Genomic DNA, 27,697 nt, shown 5'->3' with positions numbered 1-27,697 from the left:
AAATTCTCTGACCCTAGGACTGGGAGGCTCTTAAAAGAACCTCCTTTGGAGCCCTAACCCCAGATTCTGTGCACTTAGCAGAGTCTCAGGTGTGAGAACACTGTCTGAATAGACTTTTTCTCCTCTTCTCTGTCTCCTGGTACTTGTGTGCCTCTCCCTCTCCTCTGTCCTCTCCTCCCTCTTTCCCACCATGTTTCCCAATTGTACCTCCTCTGGGCCTCTCCGCCCATTGTGATGTGTCTGTCTGTCTCTCCTGCCCTGCCCCACCCCTGCTCTGTTCCATGCGCCTGGCCGCAGCGGACTACATCGTGATGCAGTTTGGCCGTGTGGCAGAGGATGTGTTCACCATGGATTACAACTACCCACTGTGCGCGCTGCAGGCCTTTGCCATCGCCCTGTCCAGCTTTGACAGCAAGCTGGCCTGCGAGTAGAGAGTCTCCTTGTGCCCTTTGGGGTTGCTCAGCCTGGAGTGGAGCTGCCTGCCTACAGAGACAGCCCTGCCTCCCCTCTCTCTGTACATAGGCCTGCTGCCAGATGAACTGTCAGCTCTCAGTGGCTCCCTGGCCAAGCTGACTCGGATCTGGCTCCTCTGTCTCCACTGCAGAGACAGAGGACTGGGCTGGGGACGTGTGTGCGTGCAGGGACCCAAGGTCCAGACACACACCCCTGCTCTTGAGCTTGTATCCTGCTGCAGGTGTGTTGCCCAGCTGGGCAGCCTCTTCGGCTGGGAAGATAGGAAGAAACAGAGGGAGAGGAAGCACAATGCAGGGCTGCTGTGGTCCAGCCACCCACTCAGTCTGGGAGTCAGGTGACCATGGGTCCCCAGCAGTAAAGGGCACAGTGTGAGTGTACGTGTGTATTGAGCACAGCCATTTTACATACATAGTAGGGCTAGGATCGGCTTCCAGGCCCTTGGTTAACTCCAAAAAGTCCTCCGACTTCAGAAGGCCTCAGCCAGCCTAGGAGAAGTTACAGGAGTTTGGGAAAGGTGAGTGGCAAGACCTTGTCAGGATTGCGGGGGCCTGGCTTCGGCTGTGGGAACTGGCTGGTGACCTGGGGTTCCCACTCATTTGATTTCTCTAGGTTTTGTCTGTGTGCATAGAGGCGGCAGGAGGTACATGGCACAGGGCCCCTGGACCAGGGCTACGTTGGGAGTCCTAGCAGCAGCCAGAAGAGCTTTCTTTGAAGCAGCTCCTGCCCAGGGCCCTGCGCCTCAGCCCATAGTGCAGCCCATAGTGCATAGGTAGGCATGCCTTGGCCTACAGCCAGCAGAGCACCAGTCCTAAGCCATGGCATGGTCCAGGAAGAAGGTCTAGCTCCAGGGGCTCTGGCCTGTGTCTCGTACCCCCTGTACTCAGCCTAGGTTGTGGCTCCTAAGGACACTTGTGTGTGGTTCTTTTGGGGTGGGAATGGGACGGGGGAAGAAAAGCAGGGAGTACATTAGAACCACAAGAGAGAAGAGGTGGCATGAGCTTTAGAGGTGAACTAGTACAATGTGTCACTTTAGATGAATCACATTTAGAAGATGGACTTGCACCGGGTCATCTAGCTGGTGAGTGGCAGAGTTCAGAACTTCTGCTCCTTTATTTCTTTGTTCCTACCATCCCCTAAGAAATTGCTCTCTTGTTCTTTAGCCTTCCTGGGACTCTGGTCTGCATGCCCTCACCCTTCTGCCTGATTACAGAGACTTAGAAGTGTTGGAGTTGATGTCTGAAATTGAAACCGTTCAGTTCCCTGCTGAAAGCTGGCCTTTTGAACATCAGTCTGAGCAGGACTGCCCTGTGTCTGGCTTCTCCCCAAGGGCAGGCCTTCCCAAGGCCATCGTGCCTTTCTCTTTTTGGGTGTGATGGGTGAGACATGAATGTTCCAGGGCTGGGTCTGATTTCCTCCTCCTTGGCTGGTACCCTCTATGCTGAACACTTGGGAACGCTAAGGCTTTGCTCGTCTCTGACCCCTGCAGAGGCTACTTGCCCAGGTGGAAGTCAGAAATCCGGGGGAAGCAAGCAGGAGTTGTTCTTCCTTTCAGAGTAGATGTGCTTGGAAAGGGTGCACAGAAATTTTTGTTTTAAGTAAGTACTACTTAAAACATTGGGCTGAGGCTTCTCCCATAGAGAAGGGAGTTGTTTTGACCTAAGTGGTGGTGGTAGTGTGTTCTCATTTCCTTAGACGCTAAGATTTCCTGTGTGGAGTGCTCAAAGCACAGTGCAGCTGTTATAGCGGGGATCTGTGGGAGGCCCCTCTATGGGCCTAGTTTCTGGGCCACTTTTGGGGTCATTCTGAGGGCACTGAGGCTGATCCACTTTTCCAGTCCTAGTTGGGCTCATACTCCCCTGACTGGCAAGAGACGGGCTGACATTTGGGATGCCAGAAGCTAGATCTCTGAAGTCTGGTCTAAGCTCTTTCTCTGGGTCTAGGATTTTAAAGTAGAACAGGCTGATTTCAGAACCTAGAGAGAGGGAGGGAAGTCTGGCAGAAGTGTGGAAGAGGCAGAAGCACAAGAACAAACTCTTGTACCGTGTTCCATCGAATACATGGGGTTAGTGGGGGAGGTTGTGTCAGGAACGTGGCTTGAGCTTCCCGGCCTGGACTGGGGAAGGTAGCACAGCAGCAAAACTCTGTTGGGCACTGAATGACAAGAGCAGTTGAGTCACCTGCTCGAGACCCAGCTTCACAAGGTCTGTTCTTAAGACCCCATTCCTGGTGATGCTGGTTTTCCCTGACCACTGGCCTCCTAGCCATGGGCCCAAAGACTCAAAAAGCTGCCAGGGCCCCTGGACACCACCTGGGCTCAGCATCTCCCAGGGTAAGAGCTCTTGTCCTTTATACCCTCTATCCAGACAGTACCCTTGAGTGGGCCAGGGATTGGATGATGGCACGAGCAAGCCCTAAAGGTGGGGGGGCAGTTGGGACCTCAGGCAGCCCCTCTGTCACTGCTCCTGGGGCCACACCCTCTTCCCCCAAACAGCTCTTCTGTAGAGCTGTGGTGTTCACTCCCCACTCTTCTCCGATTCTAGCTTTTCTTTCCTTCTGGCTCCAAGGTGCTCTGTGTCTGTCTGTGTGTCTCTATGTCTGTGTGTATTTGGGGAAAAGGGCAATCTGCAAATCACCAACTGAGGTTTCTTACTATGATCATATTTCTAAGGATGAGTGGGAAAGGAAAAAGGGTATTTGATCACCTGTGGACTTTGTTCATTCATTTCATGCTCTTTGGTCAGAAAGTAAACCTGGGAAAGTACCAGCTCTTTCTTGGGAATAAGAGAATAGGAGGATACTGTCCAAGAAATTCTAGTTTTCAGTTCCTTTTTGCGGTACATGATGAAATTGGTATGTTACATGCATGCTTTTGAATGAATTTGAACATAATCTAGTGAATGTGCCTTAAAAATCACGACACTAGTTCAGAAGGAACAGTTAAGGTCAAGACACATGCTGAAGACCAGTGGTAGAAGCCAGCAAGTGTGAAAATTTGGAGTCTGTGTCCTTCAGTGACAAAAAGGGCAACAAAATTGTCTTTGGTCTGGGAAGAGCATTTACCTCTAAGTTAGTGTACAGTTAGAGGAAATTCTAAATTTAATAAGGAGTGGTGGTGATCTCAAACCTAAAGAAGACATGCTTTCCTCACTGTGAGGGGAGATGCTGGGCTGGGGCTGGTCATGGCCCTGTTATGCAAGCACAGATTCTATCTCCTAGCCGGAGTCCCTGGTGTTCCCTTTCTGCGGTAACACTGGCCTTCCCCTCTCGAGAATTCTCTGCCCCAACTGAGCTCTACCTGTGACCTCAGGATACCAGGTGGCCCTCAGAGCACACTTTTCCAGAGAGCTGAAGGAGTCTCCTGTGGTGGTGGGCCCAGCACTGAACAGTAGTGGGCCCAAGGGAAGGGCTCTTGTTTGTACTGGTTCCCTCTCTTTTGTACCTCCAGGTTGTAGTCTTGTCATCTCAGGATATGGGGGGAGAGGCAGAGCAGAAGCGTGGGTCTAGATTTAGTTTAATTTTCTGACCAAGTTGAGAGGCAAGTTGGTCTTTGGTCTTACAGAGAGCACTATTGCCCTTAGCTAAGTGATTCTGAGCAAACCACATGATTTTCCTAGGTTGTTTTCTCATCTACACACCGAGGAATTGGGCTGTCAAAGCTTTCAGTAAGAATCAGGGTGAATGAAAAATGATCCTTGCTTTCATCACTACCTTTTCTGGCTCATCACTGTGCCTTTTTTCTTTCCTCAGAAACATGTCACACCCATTCCTCTCTTCTGTTCAACTACCCCTCTCCCTTCCCCCATCAGGGTCCAGGCGGAGTTGCACATTTAGGCCAAGATCCAGAGTTTCCTAGAGTGTGATTTTGAGTGGCTTACAGAGAGGGAAGCCTGACTCTGGCCTCTTTAATCCTGCAGAGTTTCGAAGGGCCCTTGGTCAGGATGGGTGGCACTGGCACTTCTCTTGCTGGGAGCATCCATTTAGTCAGTTTTCCTAACGCCTAGAATGTGTATGTCCATTTGCACAAGATTGTCTTTTCCTATTCTGGAGTGGTCATTTTTATTTTTGTTCCAAATTATCTGGAGTTTTAGACAAACTTGCAAAACTGTGCTTTTATTAAGTGACTTTTTGAATAAACTCTTTGGTATTCTTGAGCAAATGTATTTATTTATTGGTATGTGCAATGACAAAGTTGGTATTTTCCCATGTTGACATTATATATGTTGTAGAACTTAGTGTTTGTCTAAGTACAGACCATATAGCAACAAATTAAACTTGAACTGTTTCAACACAACTGTGTACTTTTTTCCTATAAAAGGGGAAAAAACATTTCTTACCTACAAGCGTTTTCCTATACCGTTAGTTCCATCTGTCCTGAGAGCCTGCGGGTGGGAGGTGGGTAGGAAGGGCTCACAGCTGGTTTGGAAAAACTACCGCTGTCCTCCCTGTGGCCGAGCTTGCCATATTTTAAGGCTGGGAAGGGCTGGCTAGAAGAGACTTTGGTTAGAGTAGTTCTCTGTGAGCATGTATGGTTTAGTTCCTCACTATGCCCCTAGGGGCCTGGTTCTTAGGACAAAAGTAAATAGAGCTGATTTATTTTTTTACCCTAGATTTGGAGTTTTTAGGTGGCCAAGACCTTGAAAAAACCACAGCCCAGCTCCTTGGCTCCATGGGAAACAGCAAATGCAGGTTCTGACCAGAGGTTTTTATTGGTTAGTGGGCAGATGAAAGATAAATCTTTTAAACAGCCACAGTCAAGGTGACCATAGGTCCAGGGCAGTCCCAGTTTATACCTATTGTCCTGGCTTCATTCTAATTCAAGCTCCCTTTTTTCAGGGTGTCTTAGTTTGTACTATGAGTTATCTGATCACCCAAGCCATAGAAGACACAGAGAGAGTGGTTCTCAAATAAGCCATCTCTTCTAAAGGTCAAATATGCCTCCATTCTTCAACATGCTTTCCTTCCTGGGCCTAGTATTTTTTTTAGAGCATGTGCACTGCTAGTCCTGGAACTCACAAGGCACTTTCCTTGTGCTCCTCTTTGGACCAGGAAAGGTGCTCTCCTGACTGGCTCACCCACCTGACTTAGCCAAGCATGGTCCCAGGTGATGCCCTTGTTTCCTAGGCCATTTATCCATCCCCAGAGCTAGGACTTCATGCTCTGTGCCACAGTGCTCTAAGGGCACTGAGGACCTAGTAACTCGGGTCTGATCAAGTTCATAGCCCAGGCCAGTTCTGAGAAGTGAAGACCATAAGGAAAGAGCACATATGACAACAAAAGCCAGTCCTATGATTTTGATCATCCTGGGTTGTATATACACATAATTGTCATCCATGAAGGATAAAATAATTCTGGAAAATCCAAAAAGTACTTATGTGAATGACCAAATACATCAAAATTTCTGAAACCTAAGTATGTTAATACATCCCAGCTGTATAAGCCAAGAGTTGTGGGCAGCAGGAACTTCCATGAGCTCTTAGTACTTCTGGCAGGAAATGGTTCCATAAGCCAATTTCCCCCGAAGATTAACATTCAAAATATAGAGTTGGTTACACAACATCTTACATACCAGCCTCATAAAAATACCTGAACATCCACATACTTCTGCACTTGTCACTGTTTTGTCCAACACCACTCTTTCTGCCAAGAATGACCGTTCTCTTCGCTGGCTCCTGGAGAAGTCTTAGCATGCCTGAAGATCCAGCTCTGCAGTAAAGCTTCTTGGAAGTACTTTGGCAAAAATGATCTCTGTTCCTGTAGATTTGGATCCATGTCTCAATTACAGTATAAGGTGCCTATAAGGTGTTAACCTTATACAATTAAAGTAAGTTAGCTACCACCTAGTGAGTGGTTAGCATGGAGAAGATGGGAGGGCCAGTGCTGTTTTAAATGCACTGATGATTCACATATAATTCTCCTACTCACCCTGGAAGAGCTGGACTTTGACTCCCCTGTGTCAGGAGAAAACCAAGACTCAGAATAGGCAGGGATGGAATCATGACCAGTATTTCTCTGCCTGCAGAATTCATAATCTTGAGCCCTTTTATTGTTAATCATTCATTTTAAAAAACTGGGCAAGGTTCCCATTCTAAACTTTGTTTCTTAAAGGTAGGAACTAAGGCTCTGTTCCTACTGCCCAGCTTTGGGCAGTGTCTGCTAAATGAATAAATGAATGAATAAGCTGGAAAGAAACAAATATCTCTAATAAGGGAACCATATATACGGAGGCAGAGAAGAAGGAACCAGGGACCCAGGACCCTCTATAAATCAACTGCTCATGGTTAAAAAGGGGAAATAACAGGGAAAATGATTTATCAAAACAGTGAAGAACACGTACGTTCTTTTGTTTACCGTGAGCATTACGTCTAGATTACTTCTAGTACATTTTAAACTACACTCTTGAAAATGAATTAAAGGTTCCACACACAGATGGAGGGAGTATACTTCCCTACAGACTCAATCTTCAATGACTTATCTGTAACAAGAAATGTTAATTTCATTAATTAGAAATGCCTAGTAGTAGCTGACATATTATCTAAATATCTCATAACATTCTGATAGCAGTCTATATGCTTATATGTTTGATTTCAACTATTTTTTCTGGCATTTTAGTTGACCAGGAACAATGAACTCCAAAACCCCTTTCAACCTTTATATCATTGCTTAGTTTTCAAGTCTTCCACATTCCATACCAAGGAATGTTCTCGGGAATGTGTCCTCTTTAAACTCTCAGGTCCTACACCTAAACTAAATTCACTCATCCTTACTAGACAGGATACATGGGGGCCATCTTACCTCAAGACAGTGACAAGTCCACCTTAGAGATTAGGTCTTTAGTTTCATCAAAATCCTCCTAGTCTTGACCTACCTCCTCCTTTTCCCAGCTTTCTCAAAAGACCCAGATACCTGAATATAGAAGTCTCTTCCCCTGGGCACTGCTATACGTTCTCTGCAGCAGACACACACTGCAACTTTCCTTTCAGGTTGGCACTTTGCCTGTAAGTTCAGTCCTCGGTAAGAACAAATTTCCCAGAGGGCACAACATTTAGAAATAGCTTCTAGACAGGGACTGTCCTTAAGTACACAGGGTCACTCCCTACCCTTGGCTCTCCAGCCTGGGCATCTCGAGGAGGACCACCACCCTTATGCAGGTTTTTGTGTAGCCTCACCAGCCTCCAACCTTGGCTCTGCAGGACAGGGATTAAAGTCTCTATTTAAAGCTTCCTCTGGCCACTGAAGGCCAGAGGTACAAAGATGCTTCTGGGCTGGCAGTTCTGTGAAACAGAACAGGGATAAAGGAAGTTAGAGACCCAGCAACAGCAGAGTATCAGTCCCTCAGCTGATCGCTTTACTCATTCACAGGGCACTGGGAGCCTTCTGCTACTCTGGAGAAAAGCAGAAATCTGAGGCAGCAACAGTGCTCCTAAAAAGGCCCCCACTGTGAGGAAGGGGCTTCAGTTCACACAGCAGTCTTCCCCTGCTCTGGGCCCATCATACCCACTAAGAAAATGTTCTCTTCTTGAGCCCAGAGGACCACGAACCTGCTCAAGGCCCACAGAGTAAGGCATCCTGGACTCTCTAATCCTCACTTCTGCAGCCTTAGGTCCTCATCATGTGTAAATTGATGTCTGTTCATAGATACACACACCATCTGGTACTCCCAGCTCGAAGAGTCAGACCTCTGCCCCTGAGTGCACAACAGATCAAACGTAATTACTCAGTGGATCAGCCCTCTGGTGGAGAGACATGGAGGGAAAGAGTGAAGCTGTACTGTGTTCCTACTAATTGCTGTGGTGTTTTACAAGGTGACAGGTGTGTGAGCACCAGGAAGGATACATGATATCCATGGTAGTGGCCTGATTAGCTAGGATATTTAAATACAGAATGAAGTTTAGGGCACAGGGCCAAGGATGAAAACTGAGACAGGACAGAAAGGTCACCTTGGCACTAGAGTAATGGATACTTCCCCAAATCAGCTGTTTTCAACTCAAAACTCTGGGGGTTCCGCTTCCTCAGCGTGCCACCTGTATGCACTTTATCAGAGCTGATGCCCAGGCCTTCATCTCTGAAGTTTTGAGGCCATACTTTGGTGGTTTCCTCTTGCTCAGTGTAAGTGTCCGCACTGAATTCAGCATTCTCTGCCAAGACCGCAGGATCCTCTTCTTCATGAAAGCAGCAGGAGCAGGTTTGTGGCTTTGGGTCATAGGAGGTAACAAAATTCTCTTCCTGGGCTCTGGGGTCAGTGGGCATTTTCCAGCCCAAATGGTCTGATTCTTCACCTTCTAGCACTCCGATTCTTTCAGCTAGTTCTTCAGCAGAGGGCTCTTTGGGGTCTGGGTAATCCACCAGGATTGTTTCTTGCCTATGCTTGATGCAATCTGAAAGGTCATAAATTGGGTAAGTCTCTTCAGGGTAACCTAGAGAAAAAAGTAGCACAAAGTCTTACAAAGAATGTCTCTTCAACAGAAAATATCAGGCTCAAAGAGTCTTCTCAGGCATCAGCCATCCTAGCCCAGCATGTCCATTCAAGAAATCTCTAAGACGACTAACAGTTCTAAAGTTTTACTTGAATAAATTCTTAGCGATCTGGCGGACTATTCAGTGTTTTTTGTAATTCAAACTGACTCATTTTGGTTTGTATTTCAAAAAACACTGGGATAGTCTGCCAGATCGCTAAGAAGAAAATCCTTTCTCAAGTCCAGGGTGGTTAGGGCAGGGTAGAAGTCTCGCCCCTCTGGCTTCTGCAGTAGTGATGAAGATTAAACAAAGTGAGACTTCAATTAAAAAAAAAAAAAAGTACCAAACACCAGATGGAGAGAGCATAGCTCAAGGCTATTGTTTATAATTTCTATTTGGATCCATTTCTGAATCTTCCTAGGGCTAGTGGTGGGGTTTAGGGGGGTGGTTAGTGGGTGGAGAAAAGGAAGACTAAGGCTTTGGGGAAAAAAAAATACCATGAGGTCTCTGACTAATGGAAACAACTGAAATGGCTTGCAAGTGTCAGAAAGAGAGAGCACACTTCAGCAAGACGTGCCCAAGATCCCAAAGGACAAGCACTGCGTTTTCACAAGACACAATTCCCATTATTGGCTTCTTCGTCCCCATAAAATGGAAAAAAAGAAGACAACAAACCGGTAAACAAAATGAGTAATACTGGTACTTAATCCTAGCTAGGATGAGAAAAGACGAGATGTTGCCAAATTAAAGGATGAAATGAAATAAATCTGTGTCAGCCAAGCTGCGTGGAAAGCGGCAGATGGGCCTTGCTGGGACTCACACACTGGCCCTGGCCTAGCAGCCGGGGGCCGGGCACAATGTGGGAAGCCGGAGAACGCACAATCCATTTGTACACTATAATTGGCAGGTTCAACCTGAATGCCAAACACTCTTTGCCTGCAAAAAGTCTGAAAAGCAGGGGTTTTTGATGCAGTGGAATGTGGAGAGACATATTTTAACATTTACTGTTTTTTTTTCTTATTATAAAAGTTATACACACTACAGAAAATTTTTAAAAACAGACAAGTTTTAAAAAGAAAACACAAGTCACCCAGAATCCCACCACTGATAATAATTTTTTGTGTTACTTCTGGCCTTTTTTATCATATATAAACATACTGTGTGTAAAATGTTACACTCTGATTTTTTAAATTCAACATTCTATCGTGAGCTGCAAAATATCCCATCATATAGCTACATAACTGACACGACTGGCCGTGTCTCTTCTGTAAGACATGTAGTCTTTCCAATTTTTTTTAAAAAAATGATATGTTAGTCACCATACAGTACATCATTAATTTCTGATGTAGTGTTCTAAGATTTATTGTTTGCCTATAACACCCAGTGCTCCATTCAATTTTTGCCCTCTTTAATACACAACACTGGGCTCAACCATTCCCCCACCCGCCTGCCACCAAAACCCTCTGTTTCCGAAGTCCATAGTCTCTCATGGTTCATCTGTGACGCTGATTTCCCCCCCTTCATTTTTCCCTTTCCAGTTTCCCCTTATTATAAGTAACATGGCAGTTAAGATCTCTGAATATAAATCTATGTCCACTTCCCTATTTCTTTCAGACAGACCACTAGAAATGAGAGAACTAAAGGGACTAGACATTTTCAAAGCCTGTTTTTACACTCCACCAAAGTGCTTTCCAGAAGAATGTATATTTTCTGTTCTACCAGTGATATAAAAAATTGTCCATCTGATCACATCCTCATCATCACTGCCAGTGGCATGTGAAGAATCTTGCTGAGGCAGTGTCAGTTCGCTGGCTTAACTGTGGACAGAATGCTAGGTAAAACAGAGCTTAGCTACCCACAGCCCTCACAGCCTACTTGGTCAAGGGCAGGGACTGGAGCAGCTTACTTGCTAGTTAGCTCCCAGCCAGGAATACTTAAGAGAAGTCCACGTTATTCTCCACACCAAGGACTAAGCTTACCTTTGGAGTTCCATGGCTATCTGCTTTGGTTTAATAGGGGAAGGCCTGCTAAGGAAAACAAATAGTGACTCACAAATGGGCTGCTGAGGTTCCTCATTATCAGCCAACATCACTGGTTATTTAAGAACTTCATTAAAAATATGAGCAAGCTATAAAACTCATTGATCCTATGAAGTCAGCAGGGGAACCAAAATAAGCAAACTGTGTAAACAGCCCCTAAAAGGAACAACAGTCAATGTTGGAAACAGGAGCTATCACCTTGTGACTGATACTCCCAGTAATATTCGAGAAAGTACTGCACTGGTAAAACCCAACCAGACTTCAATATAAAAAGGGAAGCAAACAGGAAATAAGAGCTGTTAGAAATAGAAAATATTTAAACTTGAAAAAGGAAGAAAATAAAATAAAATGGACAGGTCTAAAAGCCAAATTAGTAATACCAGAAGTAAATGTATAGGAATTCTTCTAAGACAAAGGTAAAAATGACAAAGTAATGGAAATTGTGAGGGGGGGTGGTGGGGGGAAACAGACACAGACTACACTGAAAACTGATCCAGGACATCCAATCTCCAAATTGCTGAAATTCCAGGATGAGGGCAGAGTAGGTTAAATGGAAACAATAATTTTTTTTAAGAAGTTACAAAAGAAAATATGTAGCTGAAGAAAGACTCAAGTTTTCAGATGGAAAGGAGTCACTAAATGCTAGGCAAAAATACTATGAAAAATCCACATATATACACTCAGATATATGCCAGTGAACCTGCCAGTAAACATCTGCCCAAATGCAGATGTTTAAGTATTAAAAGATCCTATGTTTCCAGCCAGAAAACTAACTTAAAACAGACTGCCTATTGAGAAAAAGAATCAGGCTGTGATAAGATTTCTCATTTCCAGTATCAAATGAAAGATAGTACAGCAATGTTTTCAGACTTACAAAGAAAAATGGTATGATCAAATAATTATTTGTATAAAGGTGAAAAATGGTTATGTGTAGAAATCTAAGTACTCAGTACACCAATCTATAAGGGGATGAGAGGGTAGGGAGTGAAGGTACTTAAAATTCTGACAAACGCACACACAAAAATTAAAAATTTTGAGAACATACTGTATATGAAAAAGTGGTGAACAATGAATTCATAAGAATGATCAGTGTAAATTAATTTTGATAATGTGGTTAGAAATTAATGCCATTTAATGGTTAGAAATTGTTGAAATACTTAAAGTAGGCTAATATATTTGAAAGTTAGTATCGCTTGGGAGCTAAAATTCTATATACTTTCAACATCACCTAAGAGAAAGACAGAAAATAAACCTGATAAAGATTTTACCTTATTTGGGAACAAGATTATGTAAGAAGATTTGCAATTTAGAGGAGAAAATGAATTCCAATTTTCATTTCTTTGATTACTAGAGAGATTGAAATACTTGTTAACGTTTTGTAGCAAGGTGCATTTTTTTCTTTTATGTACTGCTTACACAGGAGGATACAGTGTTTTATAAATTATAGAATGCTTTATATATTAAGGGTTTCTACTTCTTTTCAGTCATTTGTTACAAATACTTTTTCTAGTTTAATGTTGGGTTTAAGTTGTGTGGTATTCTCTAATCTAGAAAGTAAAGGTTTTACATATTAGGCTACATTATCCTTTCCCTTAAAATTTTTTTCATTACTTTTAAAAAATTTAATTGCAGTTTCACATGTAGTTGTAAAAAATATATATATAGAAATCCCTCTTGTACACTTTACCCAGTTCCTCCCAATGGTAATATCTTGCTAAGCTATACAACAGTATACAACCAGGATATTATTATTGGTAGAGTCAAAAGGCACAAGGGATCCTTGTAGATGTTCTATACAGAACATTTCTACCACAAGGATCCCTTATGCCCTTTTCTTGCTATACCTATTCCCTCTCGCCCCCTATATCCTCCTTAACTTCTGGCAACTACCAGTCTGTTCTCCATTTCTATAATTTTACCATTTAAAGAATGTTATGTAATTGTTATATAATATGAAACCTTTTGGAATTAGACTTTTTCACTCAGTATAATTACCTGGAAATTCATTCACGTTGTTGCATGTATAAATTTCTTTTCATTGCTGAGTAGTATACCAAAGTATCAGCACATCACAGTTTGTAACCATTCACCTACTGAAGGATGTTTGGGTTGTTAGCAGTTTGGGGTGACTATAAATAAAGCTGCCATAAATATTCATATATAACTTTTATGTGAATTTAAGTCTTAAGTTCTGGGATACATGCCCAGGAGTGCAACTGTCAGGCTGTATAGTAGTTGAAGGTTTGTGTAACTGCCAAAATGTTTTGCAGAGTAAGTGTACATCCCCACCAGTAATGCATGAGTGGATCTAGTTTCTCCATGTCCTTGCCAGCATTTGGTGTTGTTACTGCTTTTTATTTTAGCCATTCTGACAGATGAGTAGTGGTTATTTCATTGTGATTGTAATCTTCAGAGAGAATTCTTCATGTTTTTAGCTGATTTCTGTTCTGCTCTGTGCATATATGTGGAAGAACTACCCAAGTCCAGGAGAAAGAACTACTGACAGCATTAGGCCCCAAAATCCTTGGCACTCATACATAGCTGGGAAGAGTTCATGTTCCTACTAGCCACAGTAGAAAAACATTGTTGAGCCATCAGACAGAATCCTAAGAAGGGTACTGCCTTATTAGTGGGGCTAAATTAGCCAGAGTAAAGGCTGCTCTGGACCCATTCTCACAAATCTTAAAAACAAGCCTTAAAGGAATCCACCTGATTTAGGTAACTTAACTGTGGGTTAAGAAGAAGTCCAGCAACTATTTAAAGTACCAAAACAAAATCCAGAGTCCAATAATGTAAAACCTGCAATATCCATCATCCAGTCAAAATTTACTAGGCATGCAAAAAGGGCATGAAATTAGGCCCCATAGCAAGGAGAAAAATTAATCACTAGAAATAGACCCAGATGATAAGATTAGCAGCTAAGACTATTAAAGAAGTGATTACAAATATGCCTTATATTTTAAAGAAGGTACAAGACTATATAAGAAATGAAATATTTAAGAAATGAAAGATGTAAAAAAGACCCAAACAGATTGTCTAGAAATTATAATATCTGAATTAAAAATACATTAAATGAGACTAAGAGGAGATCATATACTACTAAAGAAAAGATTAACGAAGGCACACCAAGAAAAATTATCCAAAATTAAGCATGGTATATATTAGAGAACAGACTATACACAACCTATAGGGCAATTTCAAAAGTCTAAACAAATGTGCAACTTAAGAATCAGAAATGGTGAGGAGGAAGGCAGAAAGAGAAAGAGATTATTAATAAAATAATGGCCAAAGTGGTTGCGGGGGGCGGGGATCAATCAAGGATCAAGGCTGCCACCTTTAGAAACTAGAAAAAGAAACTGCAAATTAAAACAAAGTAAGCAGGGACGCCTGGGTGGCTCAGTGGGTTAAAGCCTCTGCCTTCGGCTCGGGTCATGATCCCAGGGTCCTGGGATCGAGCCCCACATCAGGCTCTCTGCTCTCTCTCCCTGCCTGCCTCTCTGACTACTTGTAATCTTTGTCTATCAAATAAATAATTAAAAAAAAAAAAGAAAGAAAGAACCATTAAAAAAAAAAAAACAAAGTGAGCAGAAGGAAGAAAACAATAAAGCAGAGAAATTAAGGAAATAGGAAATAGAAACCAAAGTGCAGTTCTTTGAAAAGATATAAACCTCTGGCCAGTCTGATCAGGAAGAAATTTAGAGAAAGAACAAATTACCAATATCAGGAACAGAACAGAGAACATCCCTATACATTACATACATTAAATGAATATAAACAACTTTATTCTAATAATACGTTTGACCATTTAGATGAAATACATAAATTTCTTGAAAGAAACAAGCTATGAAAGCTCATTCAAGAAGAAATAATCTGTGTAGCACTATATGTGTTAAAGAAATTCAGTTTGTAGTTATGTAGGTCTTACCAATAAGAAAACTCTAGGCCCTGATGGTATCACTGGAAAATTCCATATTTAAGAAAGGAAATAGCAATTCTATACAAACGCTTCAGAAAATACAAGGAACACATTACAATGCATTACCATGCAATCAAAACCAAAAAGATGACAAGAAAGCAAAAGCACAAACAAAATTAAAAACAAAATTAAAAGTCCTTAGCAGGGCACCTGGGTGGCTCAATGGATTAGGCCTCTGCCTTCGGCTCGGGTCATGGTCTCAGGGTCCTGGGATGGAGGCCCTCATTGGGCTCTCTGCTCAGCGGGGAACCTGCGTCCCCCTCTGTCTGCCTACCTTTCTGCCTACTTATGATCTCTCTTTCTTAGTCAAATAAATAAATAAAATCTTAAAAAAAATTTAAAAAGATTAAAAAAAATAGTCCTTAGCAAATTGAACCTAGCCATATAGAACATCATAACAAAATAGATTTTATCCCAGGAATGTAAAGTTGTTTAAACATTCAAAAAAAAATCAATGTAATTCACTGAATTAACAGATGAAAACAGAAAAACAAGATCTCAGTTAACAAAAAGCATTCCACAAAATTAAATATCCATTTGTGATTAAAAACTCTCAGCAAAGTAACACTGGGAGGAAGGTTCCTCAACCTGAAAAGGAGCATCCATGAAAAGCCAACAGCTCACATCACACAAATAATGGAGAATGTGTGAGGGCTTCCCCTAATATCAGGAAAGCAAGGATGTCTAGCCTCACCACTTCTATTCAGTATTGTGTGACAGTTTCTGACAAGTGCAATAAGGCAAGAAAAAATAAAAGACATATTGATTGGAAAGTTAGAAGTAAAACTGCCTATTCACAATTTGATTCTCTATGTAGAAAATTCTATGAAATTTAATCTTAAGAGATCTAAAGAAAAAAAAGCTACTAGAACTAAGTGGAAGAGATTATGCTGAGTAAAGTAAGTCAAGCAGAGAGAGTCAATTATCATATGGTTTCACTTACTTGTGGAGTATAACAAATAGCATGGAGGACATGGGGAGTTAGAGAGGAGAAGGGAGTTGGGGGAAATTGGAAGGGGAGGTGAACCATGAGAGACTATGGATTCTGAAAAACAATCTGAGGCGTTTGAAGTGGCGGGGGTGGGGGGGGTGGGAGGTTGGGGTACCAGGTGGTGGGTATTATGGATTGCATGGAGCACTGGGTATGGTGCAAAAATAATGAATGCTGTTATGCTGAAAATAAATAAAAAATAAATTAAAAAAAAAGAAAAAAAATAAAATAAAAAGAACTAAGTGTGTTTAGAAAGGTGATAGGAAACAAGGTCAGAATAAAAAAAATAATTGTATTTCTATATAGTAACAAGCAATTAGAAATTTTAAAATAAACACAATATCTTCAAAAATATGAACTACTTAAGCATAAATTTATAAAACATGTATAAGATGTATACATTGAAAACTATAAACTCTGCTGAAAAATTAAAGATCTAAATAAATGGTGAGATGTAAAATGTTCATGTACTGAAAGATTCAATATTGCTATGTTAATTCTTCCAAATTGATCTAAAGATTCAATATGATACCGGTAAGAATCTCACTGTACTTTTTCATAGAAACTGACATACTGATTCTACATTTATGTGAGAATATGAAGGGCCTAGAATCACCAAAATAATTTTGAAATAAAAGGGGGAAAAAAAACCCAAGTTGAATTTGCACTACCTGATTTCAAGACTTAATATACAGACACAGTGATAAAGACATTGTGATATTGTTTTAAGTATAGACATGATTTCACTCATATGTGAAATTTAAGAAACAAAACAAATAAAGAGAAACAGGGGTACCTGGGTGGCTCAGATGGTTAAATGTCTGCCTTTGGCTCAGGTCATGATCTTGGGGTCCTGGGATCAAGCCCCACATCAGGCTCCCTGATCAGTAGGGACTCTGCTTCTCCCTCTCCCTTTCCCCTCCCCTGCTCATGGTCTCTCCTTCTCTCTCTCTCAAATACATAATAAAATTCAAAAAAAAAAAAAAAGCCCCAGACTCTTAAATATAGGAAACAAATTGGTGGTTGCCAGAAGGGTGAGTGGGGGATAGATGAAATAGGTGAAGGGGATTAAGAGTTGTCAGTTATCACAATGAACACTGAGTAATGTATAGAATTGCTGAATCATCCTGAACACCTGAAACTGTATGTTAATTATACTTGAATAAAAAAATTTTAAAAAGAGAGAATCCAGAAGAGACCCACCCATACTTTGTCAACTGATTTTCAAACAACATACCAAAGTAATTAAATGTTCCAAAATAAATAGGAATAATTGGATATCAACATGGAAAAAACAATTAATCTCAGTCCTAATACTTCACACCATATATAAAAACTAGCTCAAAATGGCTCCTAGGCCTAAATATAAGTTAAAACTATAACACTTCTAGAAGAAGAAAAGGTAGGAGGTAGGCAAACGAGTTAGGTAAAGATCAGAAAAGAGAAAAATGATAAACTGAACTTCATTATAATAAAAATTCTGCTCTTTGAACAATGCCACTAAGAAAATAAAAGGGAAATCCACAGTTTAGGAGAAAATATTTGTAACATATGTAACTGATAATAAACTTATATCAGAATATAAGAACTTCTGTAAATCAATAAAAACAGATCAATCCAATTAAAAAACTGACCAACAATGTGAACACTTTACTAAAGATACACAGATGGTGAATGAATACATTAAAAAATGTTCATCATTATTAGTCATTGGGGAAATGCACATTAAAGTTACAACTGAGATACCACTACATTCACTAGAATGGCTAAAAGTAAAAAGACTGACAATACCAAGTGTTACCAAGGATGCAGAGTAACTCTAATACTCATACATTGCTGGCAGAAGGCAAAATGGCAAAGCCACTTTGGAAAACAGGTTGACAGTTTCTAAAAATGTTGAACATACACTTAGCATAAAACATAACATAAAAGCTCAGAAATAAATCTCATTCCTAGGATATACCCCAAAGACATAAAAATATATGTTCAAACAGATGTGTATGCACAAGTTCATAGCAGCTTGATTCATAATAGCTCAAAGCTGGAGACAACCCAAATGTACTTAAACTAGTGAATAGAAAAACATACAGCATTTCCTTGTAACAGAATACTACTAAGCGACTTAAAAAAAATACTGATACATTTAAAGCATGCTCTCAAAGCATTATGCTAAATTAAAGAAGCCAGAAACAAAAGAGCATATGCAATATGACCCATTTATGGTAAAACTATAAGGGACAGAAAGTGGTAATATTGTTGCCAGGTCAGTTGAAGGGATTCCCTCCAAAGGGGAAGGGAATTTTCTGAGAGGATGGAAGCATCCTAGATCATGATTGTGGCATAGTTATACCACTCTATATATCTGTCAAAACTTACTCAACCAGACACTTAAAACTGGTGAATTATATTTAAAAACATTTTTAAGATCTCTTTTCTGAGGGGCGCCTGGGTGGCTCTGTGGGTTAGAGCCTCTGCCTTCGGCTCAGGTCATGATCTCAGGGTCCTGAGCCCCGCATCAGGCTCTCTGCTCAGCAGGGAGGTTGTTTCCTCCTCTCTCTGCCTACTTGTGATTTCTCTCTGTCAAATAAATAAATAAAATCTTTTAAAAAAAACTCTTTTCTGGGCTGACAGCTAACCAAGAAATGACAAGATACTGTTTACCTTCCCAGTCTTCCATATAAGGGGCCTCTTCAGCTTCTTTCTCTGGAGTGGGTCTGTCAGTGAATTTTCCTTCTTTTATGACCCTGGTGATTTCTCGGAGCTGATGCAGCAACCGTTTTTCTTGGTCAGAAGTCACAGTCTGTGCTCTGCTTAGAGATATTAGACAACCCAACCATTTAATGGTAAATGTACTCCTGGGCAATGAACATAGACATCATTATGACCTTTCTGGATCCTGGAATAGGATGTCCAAGAGCAGCAGGTAAGTATTCTAGAAATTGGCCCTGGAAATGCACAGCTGAAAACTAGGTATTTTAGTTCAGTGTTCTGATTTTATAAATGCAGAAACTAAGGCCCAGAAAAGATCAAATGATTGCCCAAGGTCCCACAATGAATTAAGGTCAATGTTGGCACCAGTATTCAGATGTTTCAGCTTTCAGTTCAGTGTTCTTTCAGTATATCTCACTGTCCTGATTCTCTAATCTCCAAGAAATTTCACTGTTACTCTTATTACCCATTTACTATAAACCACTTTTTTATGAAGCAAGGCCATCAAAAGAAAATGTACTGAGTCATTAGACTCAACTATGGAAAAATATCCTAGCCCAACAATGGAATCATTAGGCTGCATCTACTTGTGCAGAAATAAAGATATTCCTGTACATTTCAGAACTGTGTCATTCTGACAAATCAGTCATCTAGACCAGAGAAACTGAGGACCACAGAGGGAAATTCTACATTTATTCCTATCGCTAGTTCATGTCATCACTTGAACTACAACTGAAGTCTCCTGACTTCTGATAACATTCTATGCAATTCTTAAAGCACAATGCTCAAGTTCACGTTTAGAAAACCTGGGTTTGAATCCCAATTTAGCTGAATAACTCTGGGCAAATGTGTACAAAAATTAGGCTCAAGATTATGGTAGGACAATTTTCTTTGAGATGGAAGCTCTCCATCACACTCACAGGCAGACAAAGTCCTACTCAGAAGACTGAGATCTGGTTTGGGACCAGTTTTATTTAGTGGCAGGATTTAACAGAGACTACTTATTCTCCTCTTAAAAATACAAATCATTCCATGGCCATATAAATTCATGAATGAATGAATGAATGAAATTCATTCATATAAATTCATAAATTCATGAATTCATTCAAATTCATGAAGGAAAAATGACCTTTAATACTAGCCTCCAAGAAGTGCCTTCAATTTTTTCTAATCAGCCAGTCTCTCCAGTTTGTGTTCCTGTTTATGCTTAGCCTAACAAACTTTAGCCTTAATGACTAACAGGAAAAAAGTGTTCCTCCCACCAGTGTTAGGATGGTAAGGGAGGAAAATGAAAGTGCAACTTTTCCACAGACCTACCAGTGGGGAGAAAACAGAAACACCATGAGCTCCATTTCTTCCACACTAAAGGGCCTCACAGCCATGAAGCTGAAGAAGCCTGTCTGTCCCACTTTCAGCTAAAATCTTACCTGTAAGCGGGCCTCTTGCAGTTCTATTCTTTCCATCCGTACAGGAGTCCTGACTTGTCACAACTGGTCATCTGCTCTACAGAACTCCTAATTCTTACTATTACAACAACTCACTTTGTGGGGAGCTTCTGACTCGGCTAAAAGAGCCTATTTGTTAGAATCTAAAATACAGAAAGAACTTATAAAACTCAACACCCAAAAAACAAATAACCCAGTCAAAATATGGACAGAAGACATCCAGAGACATTTTTCCCAAGACAATGTACTGATGACCAACAGGCACATGAAAAAATGCTCCAACATCACCATTACAAAAAAATACAAATCAAACCCATAATGAAATATCACCTCACACCTGTCAGAATAGCTAAATCAAGAACACAAGAAACAACAGGTGTTCGCAAGGATATGGAAAAAGGGGAACCCTCTTACACTGCGGTGGGAATGCAGGCTGGTGCAGCCACTCCAACAAACAGTATGGAGGTTTCTCAAAAAGTTAAAAATAGAGCTGCCCTATGATCCAACAATTGCACTACTGGGTATTTACCCAAAGGATACAAAAATATTGATTCAGAGGGGGTACACGTATCCCAATGTTTATGGCAGCATCATCAACAACAGCCACACTATGGCAAGAGCCCAAATGTCCACTGACTCATGAATGGATAAAGAAGATGTGCTATACATATACAGTGGAATATCACTCGGCCATACAAGAATGTAATCTTGCCATTTATAATGACATGGATGGAGCTAGAGAGTACTATGCTAAAGGAAGTAAGTCAAATACCATATGATTTCACTCATATATGGAATTTAAGAAAGAAAACAGATGAACATAGGAGGGGGAAAAGAGGCAAACTAAGAAACAGATTCTTTACTATGGAAAACCAACTGAAGGTTACTGGAGGGGAGATGGGTAAGGGGATGGGTTCAGTGAGTGATGGGGATTAAGGAGGGCACTTACTGTGTTGAGCACTAGGTGTTATATGTAAGTGATAAATCACCAAATCCTACACCTGAAACTAATTTTTCACTGTATATTAACTGGAATTTAAATAAAAACTGGGAAGGAAAAAAAAGAGGCTATGTGCTTATCACAGAGCTCTGGCCCTGGGATGCACGTGTTACTTCTCTGGACTGTACTCAGTGCATTTTCATTTTTACTGAATGAAACAGTCTTGACTCTGTTTCCTAACTCATGGAAAACCAGAACTCCTAAGAGTTCTTAAAAGAGATAGGTTGGCTAGGAGAAGCAGAAACAGGCAAGTGAAGCTTTCCTAGAAAATTCTAAATAAAAGCATCCTCTTTTACCTCTAAACAAGCATATTCCTATTGTCCGTATCATGCATGAGGCAATCAATCATGGTCTGCCTCACAGCTTCTGAATTTACATAACTGTTTTCATCGAGTCCTCATTATCTCAGTTTCGTCTGATAGTCCTGGAGGACGCTGGAAAGTTCAGGACAGTACGGGCACTGTGCCACGAACAATGCAAGCACTAATAAGTATGTGTCAGTTTAGTTGGTCCCCATTTCCTTACCACCTGTTTTCTTCCACCTCCCTGAAATCTGGCTTCTACTCCATCATTATACCAAAATTTGTGAAAATCATCAATAATACTTTACTCTCAAGTCCAAGAATCTTTTTCTTTTTTTTTTAGCATTTTATTCTTCTTGACTTCTCTGTACTGTGGGCCATCCTCTCCTTGCAATGTTATATTCCCTTGGCTATTGAGACCTCTGTATTCCTCCCACTTTAACTATTCCTTGGACCTCTGATCCTGGCTCACTCACCCCCATTCACCTCCTAAATACATGGATTTTCTGAAGGCTCAAACCTTGGGCTCTCACTTGTCCATTCTTACAATCATGCCTTCAGGAAGCAGACCCAGTATCACAAATTAAACCAATCCCTCTTCATAGATGAAACCCACACTCTACCTCGAATCCTGACTTAACACATGAAAACCAGTCTCAAAACTCCAGTGATCTAGGCCTTTCCACTTAGAAGCCTTGCTATTAATGAAGTTAATCTTAACTTTACTCTTCAAAACCAGGGCTTAGTTGGCCCAGGATGAGGAACAGCTGCATGAGCAGCCAGGTTTGGAGAGGCTGGACAGAGCAGATTTCAAGATGCTAGAAAAATAGAAGGTCAAGTTAGAAGATACTTGATCAGACTTTGAGTATTATAAACCCAGAGGAATCATCAAGTTCTGAATCTAAAAGCAAAGCAGAGAATGAAACAGTTTCTTTCTTTCTTTCTTTCTTTTTTTTTTTAAAGATTTTATTTATTTATTTGTCAGAGAGAGAGAGGAGCGAGAGTGAGCACAAGCAGACAGAGTGGCAGGCAGGCAGAGGCAGAGGGAGAAGCAGGCTCCCTGCTGAGCAAGAAGCTGGATGTGGGACTTGAACCCAGGACACTGAGATCATGACCTGAGCCGAAGGCAGCCGCTTAACCAACTGAGCCACCCAGGCGTCCCTAGAATGAAACAGTTTCTTACAACACCATTCATGATTAGAACAGAATTCAGACCAGCAAAAGACTGCAATCAACTGCCACACAGTATGATGTACCTCAAGAATTTGATCTCATCTCTCCCCATGGCCCTTACTTAGCTCTAGCCAAATGACTTCCAAACTTGTATCCTTGGTCCTGACCTCAATGTCCAAACTTCCTATTGTTGTTCTACAACATACATAGATGTTCTGATCGCACCACAACCATAATCAAAGATGAACTCAAAGCCGATCCTTATACCAAAGTCCTGTTTTCTTTCTCCTTTTCTATGTTTTTATGTTGTCTGGTATCATTTTCCTGGTCATTTGGACCACAAATCTCCAACTCCTCTATCGCTTTCTTCTCTTTCATTGCTATTACCTAGTTTTCCTTTTGGGGAACCAACCTCTCTTTTGCTCATAGTGCAAAGGTTAGAGTGAAGTTTTCCATTCCCTTACATCTCCTTCAACAGTGGCCACATGGCCCACAGCCAATCATCATACTCAATTCCTCGCTACAGTGACTGACTCAGTGATACACACAGGACCCAAGTTGGACCAGTTGTACTTTCTCCTAAAACTGAGTGTTAAATGCAATGAAGCCAGATCTGAAAACTTTTCATGTTAATTCATTGACAGCAGACCTTGAAGAACCTGTCCATTTGTTTCTGTCCTCTAACTCCCCAGAGCTTCTCTGATTCCCCCTCTTTCTGAAACCTGGATTTTCAGCTATTCCTTTCATATTGTGAACTAAGCCATAGTTTTCCAATAAATTCTGTCATCTTCTCCAAATTTTTGTTACCCAGAGTTGGCTATTTGCTACCAAAGATTCCTGAAAACAGCCTGTAATTTTTTAAAAAACTCAATATTCATTTATCTAAGTAATCTCTATACCTGACATGGGGCTCAAACTCAAAACCCCGAGATCAAGAGTTACATGTTCTTCTGACTGCCCTCAGCCTGAATTTTTTTTTTTAAGATTTTATTTATTTAAGAATGAGCGTGAGAGAGAGAGAATGAGAGAACGAGTGGGTGGGAAGGGCAGAAAGAGAGGGAGAAGCAGACTTCCTGCTGAGCAGGGAGCCTGATGCAGGACTCAATCCCAGGACCCTGGAATCATGACCTGAGCCAAAGGCAGATGCCTCACTGACTGAGCAACTCAGGCACCCAACAGTCTGTGATTTTTTCCCCCTCCCTTTGGTCAAGTCCCCTTGATTTGCTAGAGTTTTTTCCATACCTTCTAGCATATAGCTGCTCTACCTATTACTAGAAGAGTTACTTTTCTAAAGTACAGCAGATCACATTTCTCCTCAAAAGCCTTTATAGGCATTCCACTATAAAGACAATGAATTTCAAACTTCTCAGCATACATACCATCCAGGGCCTTCCAGTCTGGGCCCAGTTTATTTTTCTAGCTTTTTCTCCCCTTACTTGCTCCTACCCATTTACTCCAACTCTGATATGTTCTACTCCAGTTACTCAGGACTACATACTGTTCCAAAAACAAGTCTTGACTTATCTTGTTTGCTGTTTGTGCTACTACCCTCTCTTCTGAAATGTCCCCCCGCCCCAAACTTTGCCTGAGGAGATCACTTCATCCTGCAAGGCTTATCCAAATTCCTCCTTTTCCACAGAGCTTCTGTGATAGACAGAATCATGTTCCCTTCCCCAGTCCCCATGAAAGTCCACATCCTAATCCTTGGAACCTATAATGATGTTACTTTATATAAAAGGGGACTTACAGCTATAGATAGATTTAAGGTTGGCCCTAAAATAGACATTATCCTAGATCATCTGTGAGAACACATGTAATTATAAGGGTCCTTAAAGATGGAAGACAGAGGCAGAAAAGGTCAGAGTAATAGATGTAAGAAGGTTGCAACCCACTGCTGCAGACCTTGAAGATGGAGCAAGGGGTCCACTGAGCCAAGGAAGGTGGGCAGCTTCTAAAACCTGAAAAAGGCAAGGAAATGGATTTTCTCCTGGAGCCTCCAGAAGGAAATGCCGTCCTGCTTCCTTTTTAGTCCAGTGTAGGACATCTAACAGATCTGTGAGATGAAAACGGTGTTATTTTAAAGCATTAGGTTCATGGTCATTTGTTACAGTGGCCACAGAAAACTAATGCCATCCCTGGAGTACACTTACTCTGACATACAGCTCCTTACAGAGAAAATAATAACTGCCATTGACAACCACAGAGGGCTGCAAAGAGCAAATCAAACTAGGTGCCAGAGAAGATATTTCTGAGACAGCCTGCTTTACCTGAAGTACTTTCTTCAGATTTACCTCATTCATTCTTTAACAGACTAAATAATTTTATAATCATCTCAAATCAGAAAAAATTTCAAAATAACACACAATATTAATTTATAATAAATGAAATCTTGCCATTTGCGACAACATGGATGGAACTAGAGCGTATCATGCTTAGCGAAATAAGTCAAGCAGAGAAAGACAACTATCATATGATCTCCCTGATATGAGGAAGTGGTAATGCAACATGGGGGCTTAAGTGGGTAGGAGAAGAATCAATGAAACAAGATGGGATTGGGAGGGAGACAAACCATAAGTGACTCTTAATCTTACAAAACAAACTGAGGGTTGCTGTGGGAGGGGGGTTGGGAGAAGGGGGTGGGATTATGGACATTGGGGAGGGTATGTGCTTTGGTGAGTGCTGTGAAGTGTGTAAACCTGGTGATTCACAGACCTGTACCCCTGGGGATAAAAATATATGTTTATAAAAAATAAAAAATTAATAAAAAATTTCCCTTCCTGGGGGGGGGAATGCTCAGAAAACAAAAAATAAAAAGGAGCTTACTCAACTTGATAAAGGACAGCTACAAAAATCGTACAGTTATAGGATGCGGGGGGTGCTCAGTTGGTTAAGTCCCTGCCTTCGGCTCAGGCCATAATCCCAGGGTCCTAGGATTGAGTCCCGATCCCGCATGGGGCTGCTTACTCTGCAGGGAACCTGGTTCTCTCTCCGCCTCTGCCTGTTGTGCATTCTCTCTCTCTCTTTGATGAATAAGTAAGTAAAATCTAAAAAAAGAAATCAGACAGCTAATATCCTACCTCATTCATTCTTTCAACATGTTCTGACACAGTCAGTGCACCAGCACCAGGAATACGAGTTTGAACAATGAAAATTTCCTATCTTCAAGAAGATTACAGGGCACTAGGGAACACAGAAAAGTTAACAGAAGATCAGAAAGTAATAGGGTACTTAAAATATTCAGCCAGCCTAGGTGGCATGGAAGCACATCAGAGGAACACTAAGCTGAGTTTGAGGTTCAGGATAGGATGCTAAGAGACCTATAAAAAGAGTTAAAATAAGGGCATGTGGGATGGGAGTCAGGGAGAGAGTCAAAAAGGGAAAAAAGTATCTGCAAAGTCCTGGAAGCAAAAGAAGATGGGTATTTTAGAGGAAAAGCAGTAGTCAGTGTGGCTGGAGCACAGAGAGAATGAGAGAGGAAGATAAAGCAACAAAGGGCCATGGGTGTAGGGCCATCTAGGATAATACGGCCATGTAGGGCCATGTCACCCATGACCATTTAAGCCAAGTTAAAGATTCTATTCTTTTTTTTTTTTAAAAGATTTTATTTATTTATTTGACAGAGACCACAAGTAGGCAGAGAGAGAGAGAGAGAGAGAGAGAGAAGCAGGCTACCCGCTGAGCAGAGAGCCCGACGCGGGACCTGATCCCAGGATCCTGAGATCATGACCCGAGCTGAAGACAGCGGCTTAACCCACCTAGCCACCCAGGCGCCCAAAGATTCTATTCTTTACTAAGAGCAAGAGAGACCTGTTAAAGGGTTAAAACAAACAAAAAAACATAATCCATTTGTTTGGAAGAGAAAGTGAATTGAAGAGAAGCAAAATTAGAGAAAAGAAAACGACATGAGCTACCACATGATACAGGCTTGTCCTATGTCAAAAGTAAAGGCCTAAGGGCAATATCCTTGATGAACAAAGATGCAAAAATCCTCAACAAAATATAGCTAATTGAATCCAGTCAAATGCTAAAAGGATCATTCACGATGATCAAGCAGGATTTATTCCAGGATGTAAGGATGGCTCAATAGCCACAAAAACATGAAAAACTACTTTAACAAAACAAAGAATAAAATTAATCTGACCATCTCAATAGATGCAAAAAAACATTTGACAAAATTCAACATCTATTCATGATAAAGTCTCAACAGTGAGCTTAGAGGGAACATACCCAATATAATAAAGGCTATAAGATGAACCCATAGCAAACATCAAGCTGGAAGCTTTTCCTCTAAGATCAGGAATAAGATAAGAATGGTCATTCTTGCCTGTTTGTTCAACATAGTACTGGAAGTCTTAATCTCAGCAATCAGATAAAAAATAAACAAAAGGTATCCAGACTGGTAAGGAACAAGTAAAACTGTTCCTATTCCCAGATGACATGATACTATAGATGGAAACCCTAGAGACTCTACCAAAACCTATTCCACCTTTTTCAGTAAAGCTGCAGGATACAAAACTAGTATACAGAAATCTATTTTACAGAAACCTGCATTTTATATACTAACAATGAAGTAGCAGAAAGAAAAATTAAAACAATCCCATTTACAACTGCACCAAAAAGAATACTTAAGAATAAATGTAACCAAGGAAGTGCATGTGAACAAGACTAATACCATCTTGCACAAATCCACCATGATGACCATCCGTGACCTGAGGCCTTCTTTGGTATAGCACTGCCCCCCAACACATCCTCTTTATTTGACCACACCCTTAGGTACACCCTTGAGGTATAATGTCCTTGATATTCTCTGGAGATACGACTGTGATCCTAAAACATTTCCTCCCAGGTTTCCCAGCATATACTCCCCAATCTCTAAGCCTATAAAAGCAGGGCTTATAGTAGGTGGGACTGTGGAGATCTACTGGTCTTGCAGCCACCCACAACACACTTCTGCTCATAACTCCCTTTAATAAACCCATTTGTTATCAAACTGGATTCTTCAGCTTTTTTCTTCCATATTATGGCTCCTTAGGCCTTTGGAGATCATTTTGCATATGCCTCCCTTCCATAGAACAAGGTTAAAGACCTATACTCTGAAAACTAAGACATCAGTGAAAGAAATTGAAGACAACAC

The 27,697-nt window shown here is 41.1% G+C and overlaps 2 protein-coding genes across 10 annotated transcripts in view; one reads left to right on the top strand and one right to left on the bottom strand.

Annotated features, from left to right (window-relative positions):
- The window catches only part of TUB (TUB bipartite transcription factor), an 86,458-nt gene extending 81,693 nt beyond the window's left edge, over nucleotides 1–4,765 (top strand). For all 4 annotated transcript variants that reach the window (XM_045065860.1, XM_045065861.1, XM_004751907.3 and 1 more), the window contains one exon: nucleotides 298–4,765. In XM_045065860.1, the coding sequence (XP_044921795.1) occupies nucleotides 298–431 (134 nt within the window). In that variant the 3' untranslated portion in view covers nucleotides 432–4,765. The remainder of the gene's footprint in view (nucleotides 1–297) is intronic.
- Nucleotides 4,617–27,697, bottom strand: part of RIC3 (RIC3 acetylcholine receptor chaperone) — a 62,749-nt gene continuing 39,668 nt past the window's right edge. For 2 of the 6 annotated variants that reach the window (XM_004751901.3, XM_045065862.1), the window contains 2 exons: nucleotides 18,596–18,744; nucleotides 4,617–8,888 (listed from right to left, as the gene is read on the bottom strand). In XM_004751901.3, the coding sequence (XP_004751958.3) occupies nucleotides 8,419–8,888; nucleotides 18,596–18,744 (619 nt within the window). In that variant the 3' untranslated portion in view covers nucleotides 4,617–8,418. The remainder of the gene's footprint in view (nucleotides 8,889–18,595; nucleotides 18,745–27,697) is intronic. The other 4 variants (XM_013055784.2, XM_004751902.3, XM_004751903.3 and 1 more) reach the window with 4 other exon arrangements.

Source organism: Mustela putorius, unplaced genomic scaffold (genome assembly GCF_011764305.1).
Source record: "Mustela putorius furo isolate JIRA1106 unplaced genomic scaffold, ASM1176430v1.1 tig00003859_pilon_pilon_pilon, whole genome shotgun sequence".
Taxonomy (NCBI): Eukaryota; Metazoa; Chordata; class Mammalia; order Carnivora; family Mustelidae; genus Mustela; species Mustela putorius.
Note: the sequence above shows the minus strand (reverse complement) of the source record. Positions and strands in the feature narration are given on the sequence as shown.